This window comes from Cordyceps fumosorosea (genome assembly GCF_001636725.1).
Source record: "Cordyceps fumosorosea ARSEF 2679 chromosome Unknown scaffold_4, whole genome shotgun sequence".
Classification (NCBI taxonomy): Eukaryota; Fungi; Ascomycota; class Sordariomycetes; order Hypocreales; family Cordycipitaceae; genus Cordyceps; species Cordyceps fumosorosea.
In genome coordinates, this window is record NW_017387304.1 from 543,841 (window position 1) to 560,295 (window position 16,455).

General features: G+C 55.6%; 6 protein-coding genes across 6 annotated transcripts; 3 read left to right on the forward strand and 3 right to left on the reverse strand.

Moving 5' to 3' along the window:
- Positions 1-223: 223 nt before the first annotated feature.
- On the forward strand, positions 224-2,091 carry ISF_02357 (mitochondrial 2-methylisocitrate lyase; the record flags this gene model as incomplete). The annotated part of the gene is made up of 2 exons (XM_018845963.1): positions 224-629; positions 698-2,091. 2 exons carry the CDS (start codon positions 224-226, stop codon positions 2,089-2,091), a joined length of 1,800 nt encoding a protein of 599 aa, XP_018706670.1.
- A 366-nt stretch (positions 2,092-2,457) lies between these two features.
- On the reverse strand, positions 2,458-3,439 carry ISF_02358 (short-chain dehydrogenase; the record flags this gene model as incomplete). Its single annotated transcript, XM_018845964.1, has 3 exons — positions 2,458-3,129; positions 3,182-3,323; positions 3,387-3,439. 3 exons carry the CDS (start codon positions 3,437-3,439, stop codon positions 2,458-2,460), a joined length of 867 nt encoding a protein of 288 aa, XP_018706671.1.
- An 854-nt stretch (positions 3,440-4,293) lies between these two features.
- On the reverse strand, positions 4,294-6,287 carry ISF_02359 (glutaminyl-tRNA synthetase; the record flags this gene model as incomplete). The annotated part of the gene is made up of 3 exons (XM_018845965.1): positions 4,294-4,374; positions 4,431-5,671; positions 5,726-6,287. 3 exons carry the CDS (start codon positions 6,285-6,287, stop codon positions 4,294-4,296), a joined length of 1,884 nt encoding a protein of 627 aa, XP_018706672.1.
- A 1,168-nt stretch (positions 6,288-7,455) lies between these two features.
- On the forward strand, positions 7,456-8,076 carry ISF_02360 (LRP16 family protein; the record flags this gene model as incomplete). The annotated part of the gene is made up of 1 exon (XM_018845966.1): positions 7,456-8,076. The coding sequence occupies one exon, from the start codon at positions 7,456-7,458 to the stop codon at positions 8,074-8,076; it is 621 nt and encodes a 206-aa protein (XP_018706673.1).
- Positions 8,077-8,284: 208 nt separating this feature from the next.
- Positions 8,285-10,375, reverse strand: ISF_02361 (potassium ion channel Yvc1; the record flags this gene model as incomplete). Its single annotated transcript, XM_018845967.1, has 5 exons — positions 8,285-8,809; positions 8,865-9,792; positions 9,857-9,972; positions 10,030-10,241; positions 10,333-10,375. The coding sequence occupies 5 exons, from the start codon at positions 10,373-10,375 to the stop codon at positions 8,285-8,287; spliced, it is 1,824 nt and encodes a 607-aa protein (XP_018706674.1).
- Positions 10,376-12,289: 1,914 nt separating this feature from the next.
- Positions 12,290-15,319, forward strand: ISF_02362 (ATPase, AAA-type, core; the record flags this gene model as incomplete). The annotated part of the gene is made up of 1 exon (XM_018845968.1): positions 12,290-15,319. One exon carries the CDS (start codon positions 12,290-12,292, stop codon positions 15,317-15,319), a length of 3,030 nt encoding a protein of 1,009 aa, XP_018706675.1.
- Between the last annotated feature and the right edge of the window lie 1,136 nt (positions 15,320-16,455).

Genomic DNA, 16,455 nt, shown 5'->3' on the forward strand with positions numbered 1-16,455 from the left:
ACTTCCTCCGAGTTTTGTGCTCGGTTATCGCCCGGATTTATCAGCCAAAAGTTCGCCCCTCCCTCCGTCTGCGGCTGTCTTCGGCTGTGGCTGTTGCTGCTGCTACGGCATGCCCATTCCGTTATAACCGTTCTTCCACTACATCATCCTACACAAAAAGCAGAAGCAGCCAATTCCCCAGTCTTGCAACGATCTCGCTACACACAATTGAATCGTGACAATGATGCGACGATCGCTGGCTCGATCCATCCCCAAACGAGCCCTGCTCTCCCACGCGACCCGGCCAGCACTCTTTCCCGCCGCTATCCGAGCCCTCAGCACCACGGCTGCCATGTCCGCGCCGACGAACCCCTACGCGTCCGCGTCCGCACCGGCCGATGCCTTCCAGCTCCTGCCCGAATCGCAAAAGGCGGGCGAGGCCGAGGATGCCCTCTACGATGCACAGATCAAGGAGGTCGAGGCCTGGTGGTCGTCGCCCCGCTACACCGGCATCAAGCGGCCCTACACGGCCGCCGACGTCGTCTCCAAGCGAGGCACCCAGACTGTCCAGTACCCGAGCTCCGTCATGGCCTCGAAGCTCTTCAACCTGATCCGTGAGCGCGAGTCCAAGGGTGAGCCCATTCATACACGTACGTACACCGCTGCTCTCCGCAAAGATGTCATCCCACCACGGGAGCTTACAACACCCGCATCGCAGTCGGCGCCGTGGACCCCGTCCAGATGACGCAGCAAGCGCCGCACCAGGAGGTCCTCTACATTTCAGGCTGGGCCTGCTCCTCGCTCCTCACGACGACCAACGAGGTCTCGCCCGACTTTGGCGACTACCCGTACAACACTGTGCCGAACCAGGTGCAGCGCCTGGCCAAGGCGCAGTCCATGCACGACCGCAAGCAGTGGGACGCGCGCCGCGCCATGACGGCCGCCGAGCGCGCCGCCACGCCATACGTCGACTACCTGCGACCCATCATCGCCGACGGCGACACCGGCCACGGCGGCCTCTCCGCCGTCCTGAAGCTCGCCAAGCTCTTCGCCGAGAACGGCGCCGCTGCTGTCCACTTCGAGGACCAGCTTCACGGCGGCAAGAAGTGCGGTCACCTTGCCGGCAAGGTGCTCGTTCCCACAGGCGAGCACATCAACCGCCTCAATGCTGCGCGCTTCCAGTGGGACGTTATGGGCTGCGAGAACCTCGTCATCGCGCGCACCGACTCCGAGTCGGGCAAGCTCATCTCGTCAGCCGTCGACGTCCGCGACCACGAGTTCATCCTCGGCGTCGCGGACCCGTCGCTCGAGCCGCTCGCCGAGACGATCCAGTCGCTCGAGGCCAAGGGCGCGTCCGGCGCCGAGATTGACGCCTTTGAGGCCAACTGGGTCGCCAAGACGCGCCTTGTCACCTTTGACGAGGCCGCCGTCGACCACATGCGCAAGGAGGGCGTCGCCGAGGACAAGATTGCCGAGTTCCAGGCCGCCACCGCCGCCGACCGCAACATGGGCGTCACGCGGCGCCGCGCGCTCGCCAACCACTACGCCGAGACGCCCGTCTACTTCAACTGGGACGTGCCGCGCACGCGCGAGGGCTTCTACCACTTCCGCGCCGGCATGGAGGCCGCCACCAAGCGCGCCCTCGCCTTCGGACCCTACGCCGACCTCTTGTGGGTCGAGACGGGCGACCCCAACGTCGCCGTCGCCTCCGCCCTCGGCCGTGCCGTCCGCGCCGTCCACCCGGGTAAGGGCCTCGTCTACAACCTCTCGCCGTCGTTCAACTGGATGGCCCACGGCTTCACCCCAGAGACGCTCAAGTCCTTCATTTGGGACATCGCTAAGGAGGGCTTCGTCCTGCAGCTCGTGTCCCTCGCCGGCGTCCACTCGACCGCCACCATCTCGACCGAGCTCGCGCGCAACTTCAAGACGGACGGCATGAAGGCGTACGTCGAGCTCGTCCAGCGCCGCGAAAAGGATCTCGGCTGCGACGTGCTCACGCACCAAAAGTGGAGCGGCGCCAAGTACATTGACGGCATCCTGGGTGCGATCCAGAGCGGCAGCTCCAGCAGCAAGAGCATGGGCGACGGCAACACCGAGGGTCAGTTTCACTAGAAGACCTGTTGGGGGAATGATGGCGCGAGCGTAGATACCAGAGTAAGAGAAGCCAATCTAGCAAGGGAATAAGATGAATGCATACAATCAATACAAAAAGATGAATACAAGACAATAAGACTGTTCCGGACACTTTGTAAATGTTTCGGACACTTTGTCAAGTTCGCAGATGGGTTGATCTACAAAGCACAAACTCTCGAGTAGGAGACAGACTTGATAACTTAGACAATTACATTATATTTCACGTTTCTATACTGCTATGGCCGTTCTTGATTGCCGCGTGGATCAGCCACCCGAAAACTTGCAGCAATGTCGAAGTAAATCCCGTACTCGGCATCGCTGTTGTTAACTTCAGCCGCGTCCGCCTTACAGAGAGTTCTTGCTGGCGTTGTTCTGGGGCGCCGGGGCCGCGGGGCCCTCGGCGGTGACATAGGCCTTGGTCATGCCGCCGTCGACGGCGAAGTCGTGGCCGTTGACGAAGCTGGACTCGTCGCTGGCGAGGAAGACGACGGCGTGTGCCTGCTCGACGGCCTCGCCGAAGCGGCCGCCGGGGAAGTGGACCTCGCGGCGGGCGCGCTTGGCCTGGTCGTCGCCGAGCCAGTCCTGGAGGAGCGGGGTGTTGAGGGGTGCGGGGCAGAGGGAGTTGAAGCGGAAGCCCTCGCGGGCGTGGACCATGGCTAGCTCGCGGGTGAGGGCGAGGACGGCGCCCTTGGAGGCCGTGTAGGCGAGCTGCGGGGTGGCGGCGCCGACGAGGGCGACGACCGAGGCCGTGTTGATGATGGAGGCGCGCGACTTGCCGTGGCGGCGCAGCGACAGCACCGCGTGCTTGCACCCGTACCACACGCCCTTGACGTTGATGTTCTGCGTCAGGTCCCAGATGGCCTCGGGCGTGTCGACGGCGTCGGCGTCGTCGGCGTGCATGATGCCCGCGTTGTTGAAGAGCACGTCGATGCCACCCCAGGCGTCGACGGCGTCGATCATGGCCTTGACCTCGCTCTCCTTGGAGACGTCACATTTCTGTCGTTTGGGAGGGAACGGCTGTTAGCTGGTGACGCTTTTGTCACGACGTGGGGTAGGGACCTTGGCGTACCAGGACTTCGACGCGGCCGGCGTTGGGCACCAGCTGCTTGACCTTGGCGAGGGCCTTCTCGAGCGCCTCGGCGGAAATGTCGGACATGAGGACGTTGGCGCCCTCTTTGGCGAAGAGGATGGAGGTCTCGAGACCAATGCCTCTGGTGGCACAAAGCTGTCAGCTTGAAGCTTTGCTCCGAATCTGCCGTTTGTTGCATGCTTACCCAGCGGCACCGGTAATGACGGCGTTCTTGCCTGCAAGACGTCCTGTAGCCATGGTGTCTGGTTGTGTGCTCTGGGTGTATTTGTCTGTGTACGTAAAATCAATCGGATCGTGGGGTATCGAGTAGGACGAGAATGTTCAAGCTTGAGAGATGATGGGAAACGAGTATGCAAGAGGAAAAAGCCAAGCGGAAGAGAGGGGGTGGAAGCTGATATTTGTTCTGTTTGAATCATGGAGGAGGGGCAACCCCAAACTCATAAGCTGTGGTGGGGTAAACAACTGAAGCTACAGGCCACGGCCGACTGACGGGGCCGGCGGCTACGAGGCCGGCGGTCATGTGTCGCTGATACATTGCTGAATATTTCATTCAAGCATTTCGATGACATTCAAGTTTTATAAATTAGTTTTCTTTTTAGAAGCGGCCTACAAGACAAATATGCGCGGCTGCAGACCGCCGGCAATGTGCTGTCCGAGAACGGCCTTCTGCCGTCTTAGTGGGGGTTCTCGCTCGGTGCGCGCCGCCGCCAGCGCGGTCTTGTCTTCTTGGCAGCGCATGTACTGTACCTGGATGTACTACCGCCGTAACCATGGACAAGGGCCCCAAGATATCAATTATCGATGCATTGGTGCGTACTAAGAGAAACCAAGAAGCAAGTGAAAAACTACACAAAAAGCAATGACTTTCATATTGCACCCTTCCGAGCCACTCTTGACACGGAAACACTATTCATACTCTGTCTATGTACCAGAGCCATCCCTCCCAGTCGCGGCTTCAGACAATCTCCCCGACAATGGTCGTCTGACCACACCAAACTCCGATGCCATGTTGTTTAACCTTTTCGCTTCACTCAATGCACAATCCCACCTCAAATATAAAAAGACGTTTTAAGCCTCAAATTTCCTGCAAATCACTTCTTCCCAGCATCCTCCTTCAGGCTTACGATGCGGTTGAGAATTATCTTGTCATCGGTGCTATCAGAGTCCACAGCCTATGTCTTGTTAGCAAATCACCCCACATAGAGATAAAGTTCGTGGAGATTCTTACAAAATAAGCCACACGGAGGGCCTGGAAGCGCACGCTTTCCGGTCCGCCCTTGCCCAGCTCGCTCTCGCCGGCCGCCTCAGGCCAGGGAGCACGGCGCTTGACTTCCTCAAATCCAGACTCGATGAGAGCATCGGGATAGATGACTTCACTCTCAGGGTTCAAGTCGTTGAGGAAGCCTCCCTCAGCGTCTTCGGGCTTCTCCGACTTGAAGAGGGCATTGTGGATGCGAGCTTCCACCTTCCTCGAACCAGCAGTTCCAACCCACTGGATGTATGTCTTTGCTTTCTTCAATTCTTTGTCGAACACAGCACGGATCTCCTTGACCTTGCCAGTGGTCTCGTCTTTGGTGAAGGAGGTGGCCTTGATGGGGTACGGGGCGTGGAGCAAACCAACCGACTTGCCGGGCGCAAGGCGGAAGTAGTCTTTACTGTCCTCTTCGCGGAAGTCGGAACGGTCAATGTAGACTGTGGGCGTGAATTGGACCTTGTGCGATCCCATCTTGGGATTCTTGGGGGAGAAAGGCACATCCAGCTCGAGTTCCTCGGCGTCTTCGATAACGACAGGAACAGGGTCGAGAATCATCATCAGACGCGGCACTGTTTTCTCGAGGTACTTGCGAATACTCTGCTCAAAACGGTGGATCTGAATCGTAGTGATGTTGGTAGTGACGCCAAGCTCGTTGACAAATTCAAGAATGGCCCCGGGAGGGACACCACGACGACGGATAGCGATCAGTGTATACAGCCGGGGGTCATCCCAGCCTCGAACAACCTTCTCCTCTACCAGCTTGAGAATCTTGCGCTTCGAAAGCACTGTACCGGTCAGGTTTAGACGTCCGTATTCTCTCTGCATCGGTTCGTATACTTCAAGCGACTTGTTCAGCCACTCATACGAAACGCGGCTTAGAATGAACTCAGTCGTGCAGAGTGAGTGTGTGATATCCTCAAAGCTATCGCACAAGCAATGTGTAAAGTCGTATGTCGGGTAGATCTTCCAATCCCATCCAGTGCGATGGTGAGGTTGGTCAGTCTTGATTCGGTACGCCGCCAAATCCCACATCTGGGGGTTTCCATCCGTGATGTCCTGCTTCATGCGAAGAAAAGCCTCGCGAGGTTTATACTTTCCGTCGCGCATATCCCGGAATTTGGCCAGGTTGTCCTCGGGAGTCTGATCAGCATGTTTGCAACGATACCTCGGGTTGGCGCCCTTTTCGCCGCCACGCTGAAGCTTGATCTCGGTATCTGTATGAATATTTATTAGCATTCGAGTAGGTCTTAGCAGAGTCACACGACAACCTTCGCAGTAGCAGACATAGGCCTTGCCGATATTAATAAGCTTTTCTGCCAAATCATAGAGCTTCTGAAAGTTGTCACTAGAGTATGTGACCTTGTATGGCTCAAATCCTAGCCATTTGACAACCTCTTGAATGGCAACGAAGTACTTCTCCTCCTCCTTCTCTGGGTTTGTGTCGTCAAATCGAAGGTAGGTGACGCCGCCGTGATATTTTGCGAAACCAAAGTTGACCGCAATGGCCTTGGCGTGTCCAATATGTAGGTATCCGTTCGGCTCGGGCGGGAAGCGTGTGATGACGTTCTTCACCGGGCGCTCCTTGTAGACATCGTCAAGGAAGCCCTGTTTGAACATGGCCTCAGGGTCGATGGGAGCTTCTTCCACCTTGGGTGCGGGCGCCTTCTTTTCAACGGGACCGGCGGCCGCCTTCTCCTGACGAGCCTTTTCCTGGGCTGCCTTTTTCGCCCGCTTCTGCTGTCGCTTCTTCAACTCGGCCTTGGAGACCATCTCGCCAGTCTCCTCGTCGAGCTGAAGCTTGGCCATTGGTTTCGTAACTTCGTCGGCCATGGTGGCTGGTTCCGGTCGTGGAATCGACCCTTTATCGATCTGTAAGCGCGTTCGTACAAGTAAAAAGGTCGGACAAGTCTCTCTAGACAGAGATTTAAAGTGTCGTTGTGTTGGCAAGTGTGGTGAGGAAAGCAGAAACAGCGGCGGGGCGAAGACTCACACACGATGGCGGGGCTAACTTTTTACCAACGCGCAAAACAGTTGCCCCTCCTTGGCTAATTAAAAGGCTGTTATCGGGAGTTGGGCAACGAGTCTATTCATGAATCGATTGTAGATGCTCAAGTAATTTTTCCAGATTTTTCAACCTCTAATGCAGCCAAAATTATTGTAATTTTTTTCCTACCTGAAGATTTTCGCCTATTTGTTCGGGCGTATTTGTTTCAGGTAGCTCCCTTGTAACCGTAATTTGCTTCTCATACCATCTAGCATTAGCATTGTATTCCTCCATTTATTTTCTTACTCTTTCTTCATATCTGCGCTCGTTATCAACTTCAAAAAGCAGCCCTATCTACTAAGGCGCTGTCATTTAGTGCAGCTGGATTATCTGCAATGCATTATCTCGCCATCCTGCAGTAGGCAGTTGTGGGCATGAATCGGGGATGAATCATACTCCGCATGTCTGGTATATGTGCAAATCGCAAGGTCTACCAAAGGTCACTGCTACCAGAGGTCTCAGGATTAAATACCTGCTAACTTGCATGGCGAGGATATAGGACGCGAATGCCCCTTCTTCCTTAGCCAGCGGCGTTGGGGAGTTATTTAGAGGTTTGTAGTTCGGTGCGAAGCAGGGCGGCGCCCGGCTTCCCAGGCGTTCATCAGCAGCACCGTCACCACTGCCAATAAAAATGTCTAAGTCACATAGGTAATAAATAGAGCGGGAATCGTTTCTGCCGCAAAGGCGTCTGGGATTTCATTTTTACCAGACAAATCGCTCTTGAACTGCATTTGCGCCTCCCATCTATGTACTGTATATACATCCTGAGCTCCTCGTTGTAGCAGCTGCCGCTGTACTGCCATGTTAGCAATGTACCGTATAAAAGGCCCGACGCCGAACAGCAAACGGAAAAGCATCTGGATGAGACATCCACATCATCACAACAATCAGACCTGGTCAACATATCATCTCTCCATACTTTACATGCGAGCCATACGAACTAGATTCCTCAAAATGCCCGGCTCCGTCGTTCCCGCAGAGAAGATCCCCTCGATCGCCGCCCTCTGGCGCGACGCCAAGCTCCTCCCGACCTCCCTCGCCTCCGCGGTGCCCAAGTCGGCGTCCGCCAACCAACGCGCGGCGCTGTTCCGCGGCGACATCACCACGCTGCAGGTCGACGCCATCGTCAACGCGGCCAACTCGTCGCTGCTCGGCGGCGGCGGCGTCGACGGCGCCATCCACCGCGCCGCCGGCCGCGAGCTCCTCCAGGAGTGCCGCGGCCTCGGCGGGTGCCCGACGGGCCAGGCGCGCATCACCAAGGGCTACGACCTGCCAGCGCGCCACGTCATCCACGCGGTCGGCCCCATCTACGACTCCGACTCCGACGAGAGCGAGTGGCTCCTGCGTGGCTGCTACCGCAGCAGCCTGGAGCTCGCGGCGGTGAATGGCCTCAAGTCGCTCGCGTTCAGCGGCATCAGCACGGGATTATACGGCTACCCCAGCATGGAGGCGGCTGTCGTGGCGTGCCGGACTGTTAGGGAGTATCTGGATGAGAACGAGGGCCCGCTCGAAAAGGTGGTGTTTGTCACATTTGAAGAAAAGGATGTGGATGCTTATAACGTCATGATCCCGTGAGTCTACCTTGACCTGCTGACCCCGAGGGTATACTAACATTTATTCTACTGTAGGAGATTCTTTCCACCGACTGACGAGTGAGGGGACTGCTCTTTTTATGAACATTGAAGAAGATGAAAGTCGCAAAATAATTTATGTGAATAAATTGAAACGAAACTTAATCACACTAAATACATGACTGCTTTGATATCCAACACTGCCTTTCCTCCTATGCCTGTCGCGTCTCTATCAGTTTGGCAATCATCGTCTTCAGCTCCGCCACTTCTGATTGAAGCTTTCTCACTTCCAGTACCGCCGCGTCGTCCTCAACATTAGGTCGCACGGCATTGCATGTCTTCGTCCACCCCTCGGCCTCAAAGTCCATTTCATGCGCCAGCTGCTCCCATTCGTGGACCACATCGTCGTCTTCCTCGCCCCTTGCGCGGTTCTGACGGATCCTGTGCGCTGTCTTGGTCTCCAGAAAGGCAGAGACCAGCAGCAGCGGCGAGTACAGGAACGCCATGATCCAGTCGTTGATGGTTTCGTAGATGTGCTTTGGCAGCCACCACTCGGTCAGAGCCGAGACGACAATTTCCACCAGGTTGAGCGGAGCAATGTACACGTTTTCGTCAGGGGCGCGAACAAATTGCATCGTCTTTTGTGCAAAAAGGGCCAGATATTCGTCGTCGGCATTTCCATAGATGTCTTCGTAGGCTGAGTTGTAGAGTGCGATGAGAATATTGAGGAGGATAATCTGGCATATTTATAAGCACATGGTGTAGCGAGGCGATTGTTTGTAGACAACATACCATCACAACAAATGTGAAGCAGTAGTAGAGAATTTTTCCCCACGGATGTCCGAATGACTCGAACCCATCAAATTCCGGACTTTGCATAATTGCTTTGAGCATCGATTCGACAATAAAGGGTACGTCATCGATGATGTTATTTTCCGTAATGTCCAGGCCGATAAACGCTTGCAGGAAGCCGATAATGATAATAATGAGAAGCGCAAAGAATATCATGGACTCTTTCATCATTACCTTGAGGACAACGAGCATGGCACCGAAGAAGCGGAAGCTGTCGAAGTAGAGTAGGAGGCGCGACCAAAACATGGGCGCAATAAATGCCAGCAAGTTGTAGCTGAGTTGGGTATACATATCCCTATAATCCGAGTCGCCATCGTGCACGAGCCCGATAACTTTAAAGACAAAGGATACCGTCACGAATAAGTACAGCAAGCCGTTAAAGGCGTTCCAGAAGCCGAGGATCTGGTAGCCGGCTTTGTAAAATTTCAGCACCTCGTCGCACATGAAGCCGAGCGTGAAAATATACAGCGTCACCTCTGCGCCGTCAAACACGCCGCTGGCGTTGACCGAGTTGATGGCCGCCGTGTAGAGGCCGAGGTAGACGAGGGAGAATAAGAGCTGGGCAGCATTCTGATAGCGCGGCGCGCGCATGCGATCGGGGTCCATGTGGACGAAGAAGTTGGGATTGTCCTTGTTCTTGTAGTCGACGAAGACGGCGGCGTCGTTTTCGTCCTGGACCAGCCACCCGCTCCAGAGGTAGCTTATGCATTTCTGGTAGCCAGAGGAGCCGATGACGCGCACCGAATGCAGGTCGACTGCCTTTTCGATGACATTGACGGGGGTCGTGGGCGTGCCGTCGACGAGAAACGAGTACCGTCGGAGCAAAATGGCGTGCATGAGGTACTGGGCGTCGTCTTCGGTCTCGATGCTGAAGTACAAACTCAATTAGCGGCGGAAGACGTAAGAAAACTTGTGTCGGGGACGAATCGTACAGTGCCTTGGCAATGACACCACAGGCCTCGGCGCGCAGGTTATGCAGCCCGGCGTCCCATAGCTCAGCGAGCGCCTCGCGGCGAAACCATCTCTGGTTGACCAGGAGCGAGTATACCTAAAACATTGGAGTTGGTCAAGGCACGAGAGACAAAGGCACCGACCAAATACGCACAACGCATGATTTGTGAGCCTCGCCACCGGCTTCTTTGGCGGCCTGGATGACCTGCTTGGTAATAATTTTGCTATGGGGCGTGGTGATTCTCGCCTCATCCATCTCGCAAGGGACGCATTCTTGGACGAGGTGCCGGAGGCGAAGGCAGACCTTGGTGACGTCGGAGGCCGGTATGGCGGACGTGAGTCGGTCCCGGACATGAGGTGGCACGACTGCAGAAGTCGAAGGCGGAGAGCGTTAGCATATTCTGTCGGCCGAAGAAGTACAACGAAACTAGGTCGTCGGAGACCTTGGGGAACGTACGGGCGCGCTCCTCCTCGTGGAGCAGGTCGCGACGGGAAGCCATGGCGAGCTCGAGATAGCTGGATAGGGTTCCGCTATGGCGTGTAAATCAGCACTTCGTGGCAATGATGTAAACGGGAAATGGAATTGGTGTCACAAGCCTAGTTGAAGTGTTGTTACAGGTAAAGAAGTTGAAGAAGAAGAGGGGAGTACAGCACCGGGAGGCCGCAGAGGCGGCCCACGAAGCTATGGGGATATGACGAAAGGAGGACGACGCTATCTGCGACTAGTTTCAAGCAGGACGAGCTGAGATTGACCAGTAACCTGTGTAATAAACTTTGAGTTTGCGGGGTCTAGCGCAGAATTGGCGCTGGGGCTGGAGATTTACAGCACAGAATGCGCTGGAGGGACGCTACCTTAAAGGTGCTGAGTATGAAACGGTAAGGAAGCTTCCCGTCATGGGCAATTCCAAGATGCCTCTGGCGAAACTGCGCACCTACATATGCTGTAGTTAATGCTTCTAGCTTTGCAAGTGATGATGTTTTCTGTGTTACATATATGTTTATACATATGACAATAGGTACCTAGGGACCATCAACGGCCTCGCTCCCTAATATATGTCTCAATTCGTCATTCTTTGTATCCCAGGTATGACACAGTTGTCCTTCTCATTCGCTATTATTAGAGGTCTATTATTACCAGCACGTGGAACCCCATAAAGACATGAAATGGCATATTATGTTTGTTCTGTTCCGTTTCGTCATGTTCCATGCCAGAATCCTTTCACCTTCTCCTACCGTTACGCCACCATGCAATAGTCGTCATGGCTGCCTAGTCGCACACCGACCTGACCGGCGACCATATTGGCGCTATGCTATCATTGATCAACTTTTTCTCTCCCAGGCTACCCTTGTTGTCCATCTGCACGGTGACTTGTCCGAGATGCCAACGAATCTGTTGAGTGTGTGTGGCTTTGATGGGCCTATGGTAGTCACCATCCTTCTGCACAACTGCGCCGACTTGTCTGCCATTAAAACGCCTTACAGGCCGCCTTTCGTAGCCACCGCAGCCATTGACGAGACGACGGCAGGTGATTAGTTGTTTCCATTTACCTTTATGCTGTGCATCTCGTGCACAGCATCATAATCCATCGTCCATGGCCGACCGCTTCCCGCCAAGTCAGCCCAATCAACTAGTTACATTATTTTGACGCGAAGAGAAAAGAGATGCACCACACCCATGTCGCGCGGGGTTGCCCAGGGCCGCGCACTGCTAGGCCCTGTGATCCCCAGATGGATGGCATCTCGGGAGCCAATGATTATTATGTACTCCCTGACAAGTTATCCGTTCCTCCTCGCGGCCTTGAAACTGGATATGCGCCAGCGCCCAGCCAATGTTACCTGGCTCAGCTTCCTTGCAACTCCCTCTGAGTCACCCCCGCTGTCTGCGTTGGCCCGTCCCGTCCTGTTCTGACCTGACCGTACTGTACAACTTCGCAGGCCGATCCTGTTGAGGGCTGGACTTTTTAGCCGCCAGCCACATCACACACGGCCTGGGACACCGCTGCCTGGGCTGTCTGTCTCTGCCTGCTCTGCCTGCTCTGCCTGATGCCGCCTTTGCTTCCTCCAATGACTGGATGGCTTGATGGGCGATGGATGCATGCATGCAACCCTGCTCTCCGATGATAAATATGGCTGTATGCAGCCGCACGCAGCTCTTGTCCCTTTCTTCCTCTCTTCCTCCTCCACCCTTTCATTCGTTTTCTCTTCTTCATCCTACAATCTGCTTCCATCGTCTGCCGTTTGCCGATACATGCGTCACACAAAAACAACAACAACAATCAGTACTGTAAATTTGCACAGTGCCAAATTCGCTCCCCTGCATTTCACAGACCCCTCTCAATTCACTTCCGCTTCCTCTCCCGTCATTCCATTCCCATAATAGATCTGTCCGTATAGAAGAAATCCCGGTCGTCAAGATGGAGCAACAGGGCAACTCGGCACGATCCATTGAGGATAACAAGCCCGCCGAAACAACCCCCCTCCCGGCTCAGCCAAACGCATCACCGCCCCAAGAAACCGAGCCTGTCAACCCGGTAAACGAGACCACCCCCGACAAAACAGCCGAGAAAAAAACCAAAAGCTCCGATCGGCGCCGGGAAAAGCACCAAGAAGGCAAGGGTCGTCGGAAAGACGCAAAGTCCCGTAGACGGACTGCCCATCAAGAGTCCGGTTCCAGCGATGACAGCGATGATGTGAGCAGCTATGATTCAGATTCGTCTGATTCTTCATCCGCGGGAAAGCGGTCCAAGAAGAATACCCGTCGCCGTCGCATCCGCCGTGTCAGCTCGGGAAAGCTGTCCAAATCATCCAGAGCCACGTCCAAGCGCCACAAGCGACGTTCGAGAAATGACAGCGACTCAGCGCTAAGTTCCGATTCCTCATCAGACTCAGATCGGGAGACCGAGGCCCGCGTGGTCCGCGAGAATGATCATAGCGGAAGCGACACGGACAAGGAGGTGCAGAACCTTCGCCGGCAAATTCAGCAACTACAGCAGCAAGTTGCACTGCAGCCGGCCATGGTCAGCCCCTTTTACCCGAACATGCTATATCCGTTTCACCCTTTCGACCAGCATCCCCCCAACCCCTTTCGTCCCGCAGTGCAGGTACCGGGCCTTGCTGCTGTGCCGCCCACGAACCCGCCTCCGCCTCCGCCACCGCAGCACGAGAGGCCCGCTCCCCCTCGCGTACGGCGTACGTTCCAGCGCGGAATTCCGGTAGAGATTGAAGAAGAGAAGAAGAAGGACAAATCTCGTGCCAAGAAGGACGGCAAGCCATCCTTTCGCCGAGTCGACTTTGTATGGGACTCTTCTGCACTCTGCTTCAAGATCCGCGACACCACAGACACGCAGTCCCAAGACGACGAGGATGACGACAACATCTTTCTGGTCCGCAGAACTTTCGACACGCAGGGCAGGTATCGCCAGACTTTTGTGGACATCAGAAGCAAGCTTTTGAGAGAGTGTCTCAAGGACACCATTGGAGAGGTCAAGGGGGTGACTTTTGTGGAAGAGACTCCCAAGCTTGATCCGGATTTCCTGTTTCTCTACATGGATGATTTGCTGGCGCACTACAAGCACCTGAAAACTGTTAAGCCTACTGGTGACTCGAAGAAGGAAAAGGCAAACAATGCCAAGAAGATTGGCCTCAAGATTGCGCACCTCAAGTTGCTGCTCAAGTACTTACGAAAGGATTACGCAGAGATCAAACGCCAAGTTGACTCGCTTCTCCGCAACGGCCTCATCACGTTTGAGCTTCTTTGGGCGCTCTGGAAACCGAAATCGCTGGTGTATACGACAACCTTTGGCAACGACGACGAGCCGCGCGTGTTCCGCGTCGAGAGCGTCGAGCGCCACGTCAACATGCAAAAGGGCGAGTATTTCCACATTGACGGCAAGTACTTCGAGTACGACGGCAAAAACTTTGGCTACGGTAGCATGGCATCGGAGATTGGGTCATTTCGCGGCGCGCGAAAAATCACCAGCCTGCCGTGCTACCCCCTCCACTTCCACCGCGACGAGGCGGGCCTTCGCAAGCGGCTCATCGAGCGCGGCAAGAAGTTTGTCGAGCTGCGCGGCGTCCACTACAAGAGCTATTCGGGCATGGCGTACCTCAAGAGCAAGAAACACGGCGTCATAAAGTTCAATGTGCAGCAGAGCCGCGTAATGGTCGACACCAAAACTTTCCGCCGCATCAACCCAAACTACATGCTGTCGCCGCTTGGGCACGCAGCACATGGCTCCCTGCCACCGGGGAGCATGTCGGACGATGAGGACGACTCCGACTGTAACTCTTGTGGCTCTGATGTGTATGACAGCGACAACGGACAGCTGGAGGTCCTCACGACCGTTTACAAGGATGGCGGCGGCGAAGGAGCTGGCGAGCCGACGGCGGGCTCGTCCAACGCCAAAGGCGAATCTTCCGACTCGTGTGGTAAGACGACTCCCTCGTCCTCGGTCGTCGACGCAGACGGAAAGGGCGACAAGGCGGCCGGAACCGCAAACAAAGACGGTGCAGGCAGCGGCGACGACGCGCTGCCGCGTGCGCTGACGGATGAAGACTACATCCTGGCGTCGCCGGTCGTCCTAGGCTTCGCGTTCGCCGAGAAGCAGTGGCTCGAGTTCTCCGTGGCCAACATCAGCGAGGTCAAGTGGAACGACCAAGCGTGGGACTCGCTGGTGCTGGAGCCGACCACCAAGGACCTGATCAAGGCGCTGGTGACGTCCCGCCGCAACCACGCCTCGCGGACCGTCGACGACGTGATCCAGGGCAAGGGCAAAGGGCTGGTGACGGTGCTGCACGGGGCGCCCGGCACCGGCAAGACGCTGACGGCCGAAGGCATCAGCGAGCTGCTGCGGTGCCCGCTGTACGTGGCGTCGGCGGGCGAGCTCGGCACCGACTCGCGGTACCTCGAGGCCGAGCTGCAGCGCCTGCTGGACGTGTGCCACGCCTGGGGCGCCGTGCTGCTGCTCGACGAGGCCGACGTCTTCCTCGAGCGCCGCAACGTCTCCGACGTACACCGCAACGCCCTCGTCAGCGTCTTCCTCCGCCAGCTCGAGTACTTCCAGGGCATCCTGTTCCTAACCACGAACCGCGTCGAGACGTTCGACGAGGCCTTCCAGTCGCGCATCCACATCGCGCTCCGCTACGACAAGCTGGACGCCAAGGCGCGGCGCAAGATCATGGCCATGTTCCTCGGCAGGGTCCGCGCGCTGGGGACGATCGAGGTGGACGCGCTGGACGACGACGATCTCGCGAGGTTGGTCAGGCAGGACCTAAACGGCAGGGAGATCAAGAACGTGGTGTCGTCGGCGCAGGACCTTGCTATGAGCAAGGAGGAGACGCTCGGCATGAAGCACCTGCTCCAGGTCCTCGAGGTGCACGCCAAGTTTAGCAGGGACCTGAAGGGCGGCACGGGCTACGAGGACGCGATGAGGAGCTACTTTTAATGGGGGGTTCTTTTGAGTTTGCTACGGGTATGAACGTGCTGGGATGCAATATGGAATCATCTGTGTATTAGAGACTCCTCTCATATCATTTTTACGAAGATCATGACTTAGTTAATGTCAATGTGCATGCCCCTTTCTTTTGGCAGCTGTGAGGATTGGAGAGAGGGGGTTTGGATAGTTGGAGGCTTTCGTGGTCAGTCAAAGATCAAGGAGAGAACAAAAAGCACAGAGCGTCCCTTGTTAGAGACGCCCTCGTTCGACCTTGCCTTAATACCTGGCATAAAATTTGGCACAGCTTGTCCGCCTTTGCCGCCTGCCATGTCCATGCGCGAGACTCAGACACTCTGGATATCTGAATTCATTCGCCATAGACTGGACGATTGGCATCTTTTTCCAGCTCCTCCTCCTTCGGGGAAAGCGGGAAAGAACCTTGCAGGCCTAGTTTCGACCATTCGGTGGAAAGTTACAATATATCTTCATCACGACCTCTGACTTGATCGGCAACCGTGGCGGGCTAGCAATGCAAGTCGGCAATCTTGCCACAACACAAGAACCGTTGTCCATGGTCAAGGTGAATCTGCCTTCCCGCTTTTCCTGTCCAGAGACCTTCGTGGTCCGATCGCAGAGCGCAGAAAAGTCGAGCCGATTATGACGAGAGCTTCGCCCGAGCTTGTCCCAGTGGAGTCATCTTCCGCTGTTGTGAAGAATGAAGGCTGTCGGCCACAGTGCAAAGTCAGCAAAGATTATTTCGTTTCCGTGTGAACAGTGCTGCCCAGGTTGAGAGCCTTTTGAATATGTCTGTTGCAGCAAGCTTGTCAAAGAAAGGGGGCTTGGATTCTATGTTGATAATGTTCTGCAGAGGATACGCGACGTCGGAAAAGCTGATTGCGGCAGTTCCAACCTTCGAAAGGGGGAAATCACTGTCGATTTGTTAGAGGAACAACTTAGTCCGCTTAATTCCACTCAAGCACCTGCAATGTGCAACTAATGAGGATAATTTTGGCAGCGCGACTGAGCACCCGCCAACTGGTTATGGTACCTCTTCATTTGTCACACAACAGACGTGCGGATACAGATTACTTCGGCTGGCATACGAAGTAATTACTCGGCAATGCTGGGAATGCTCCGGTGAGTGT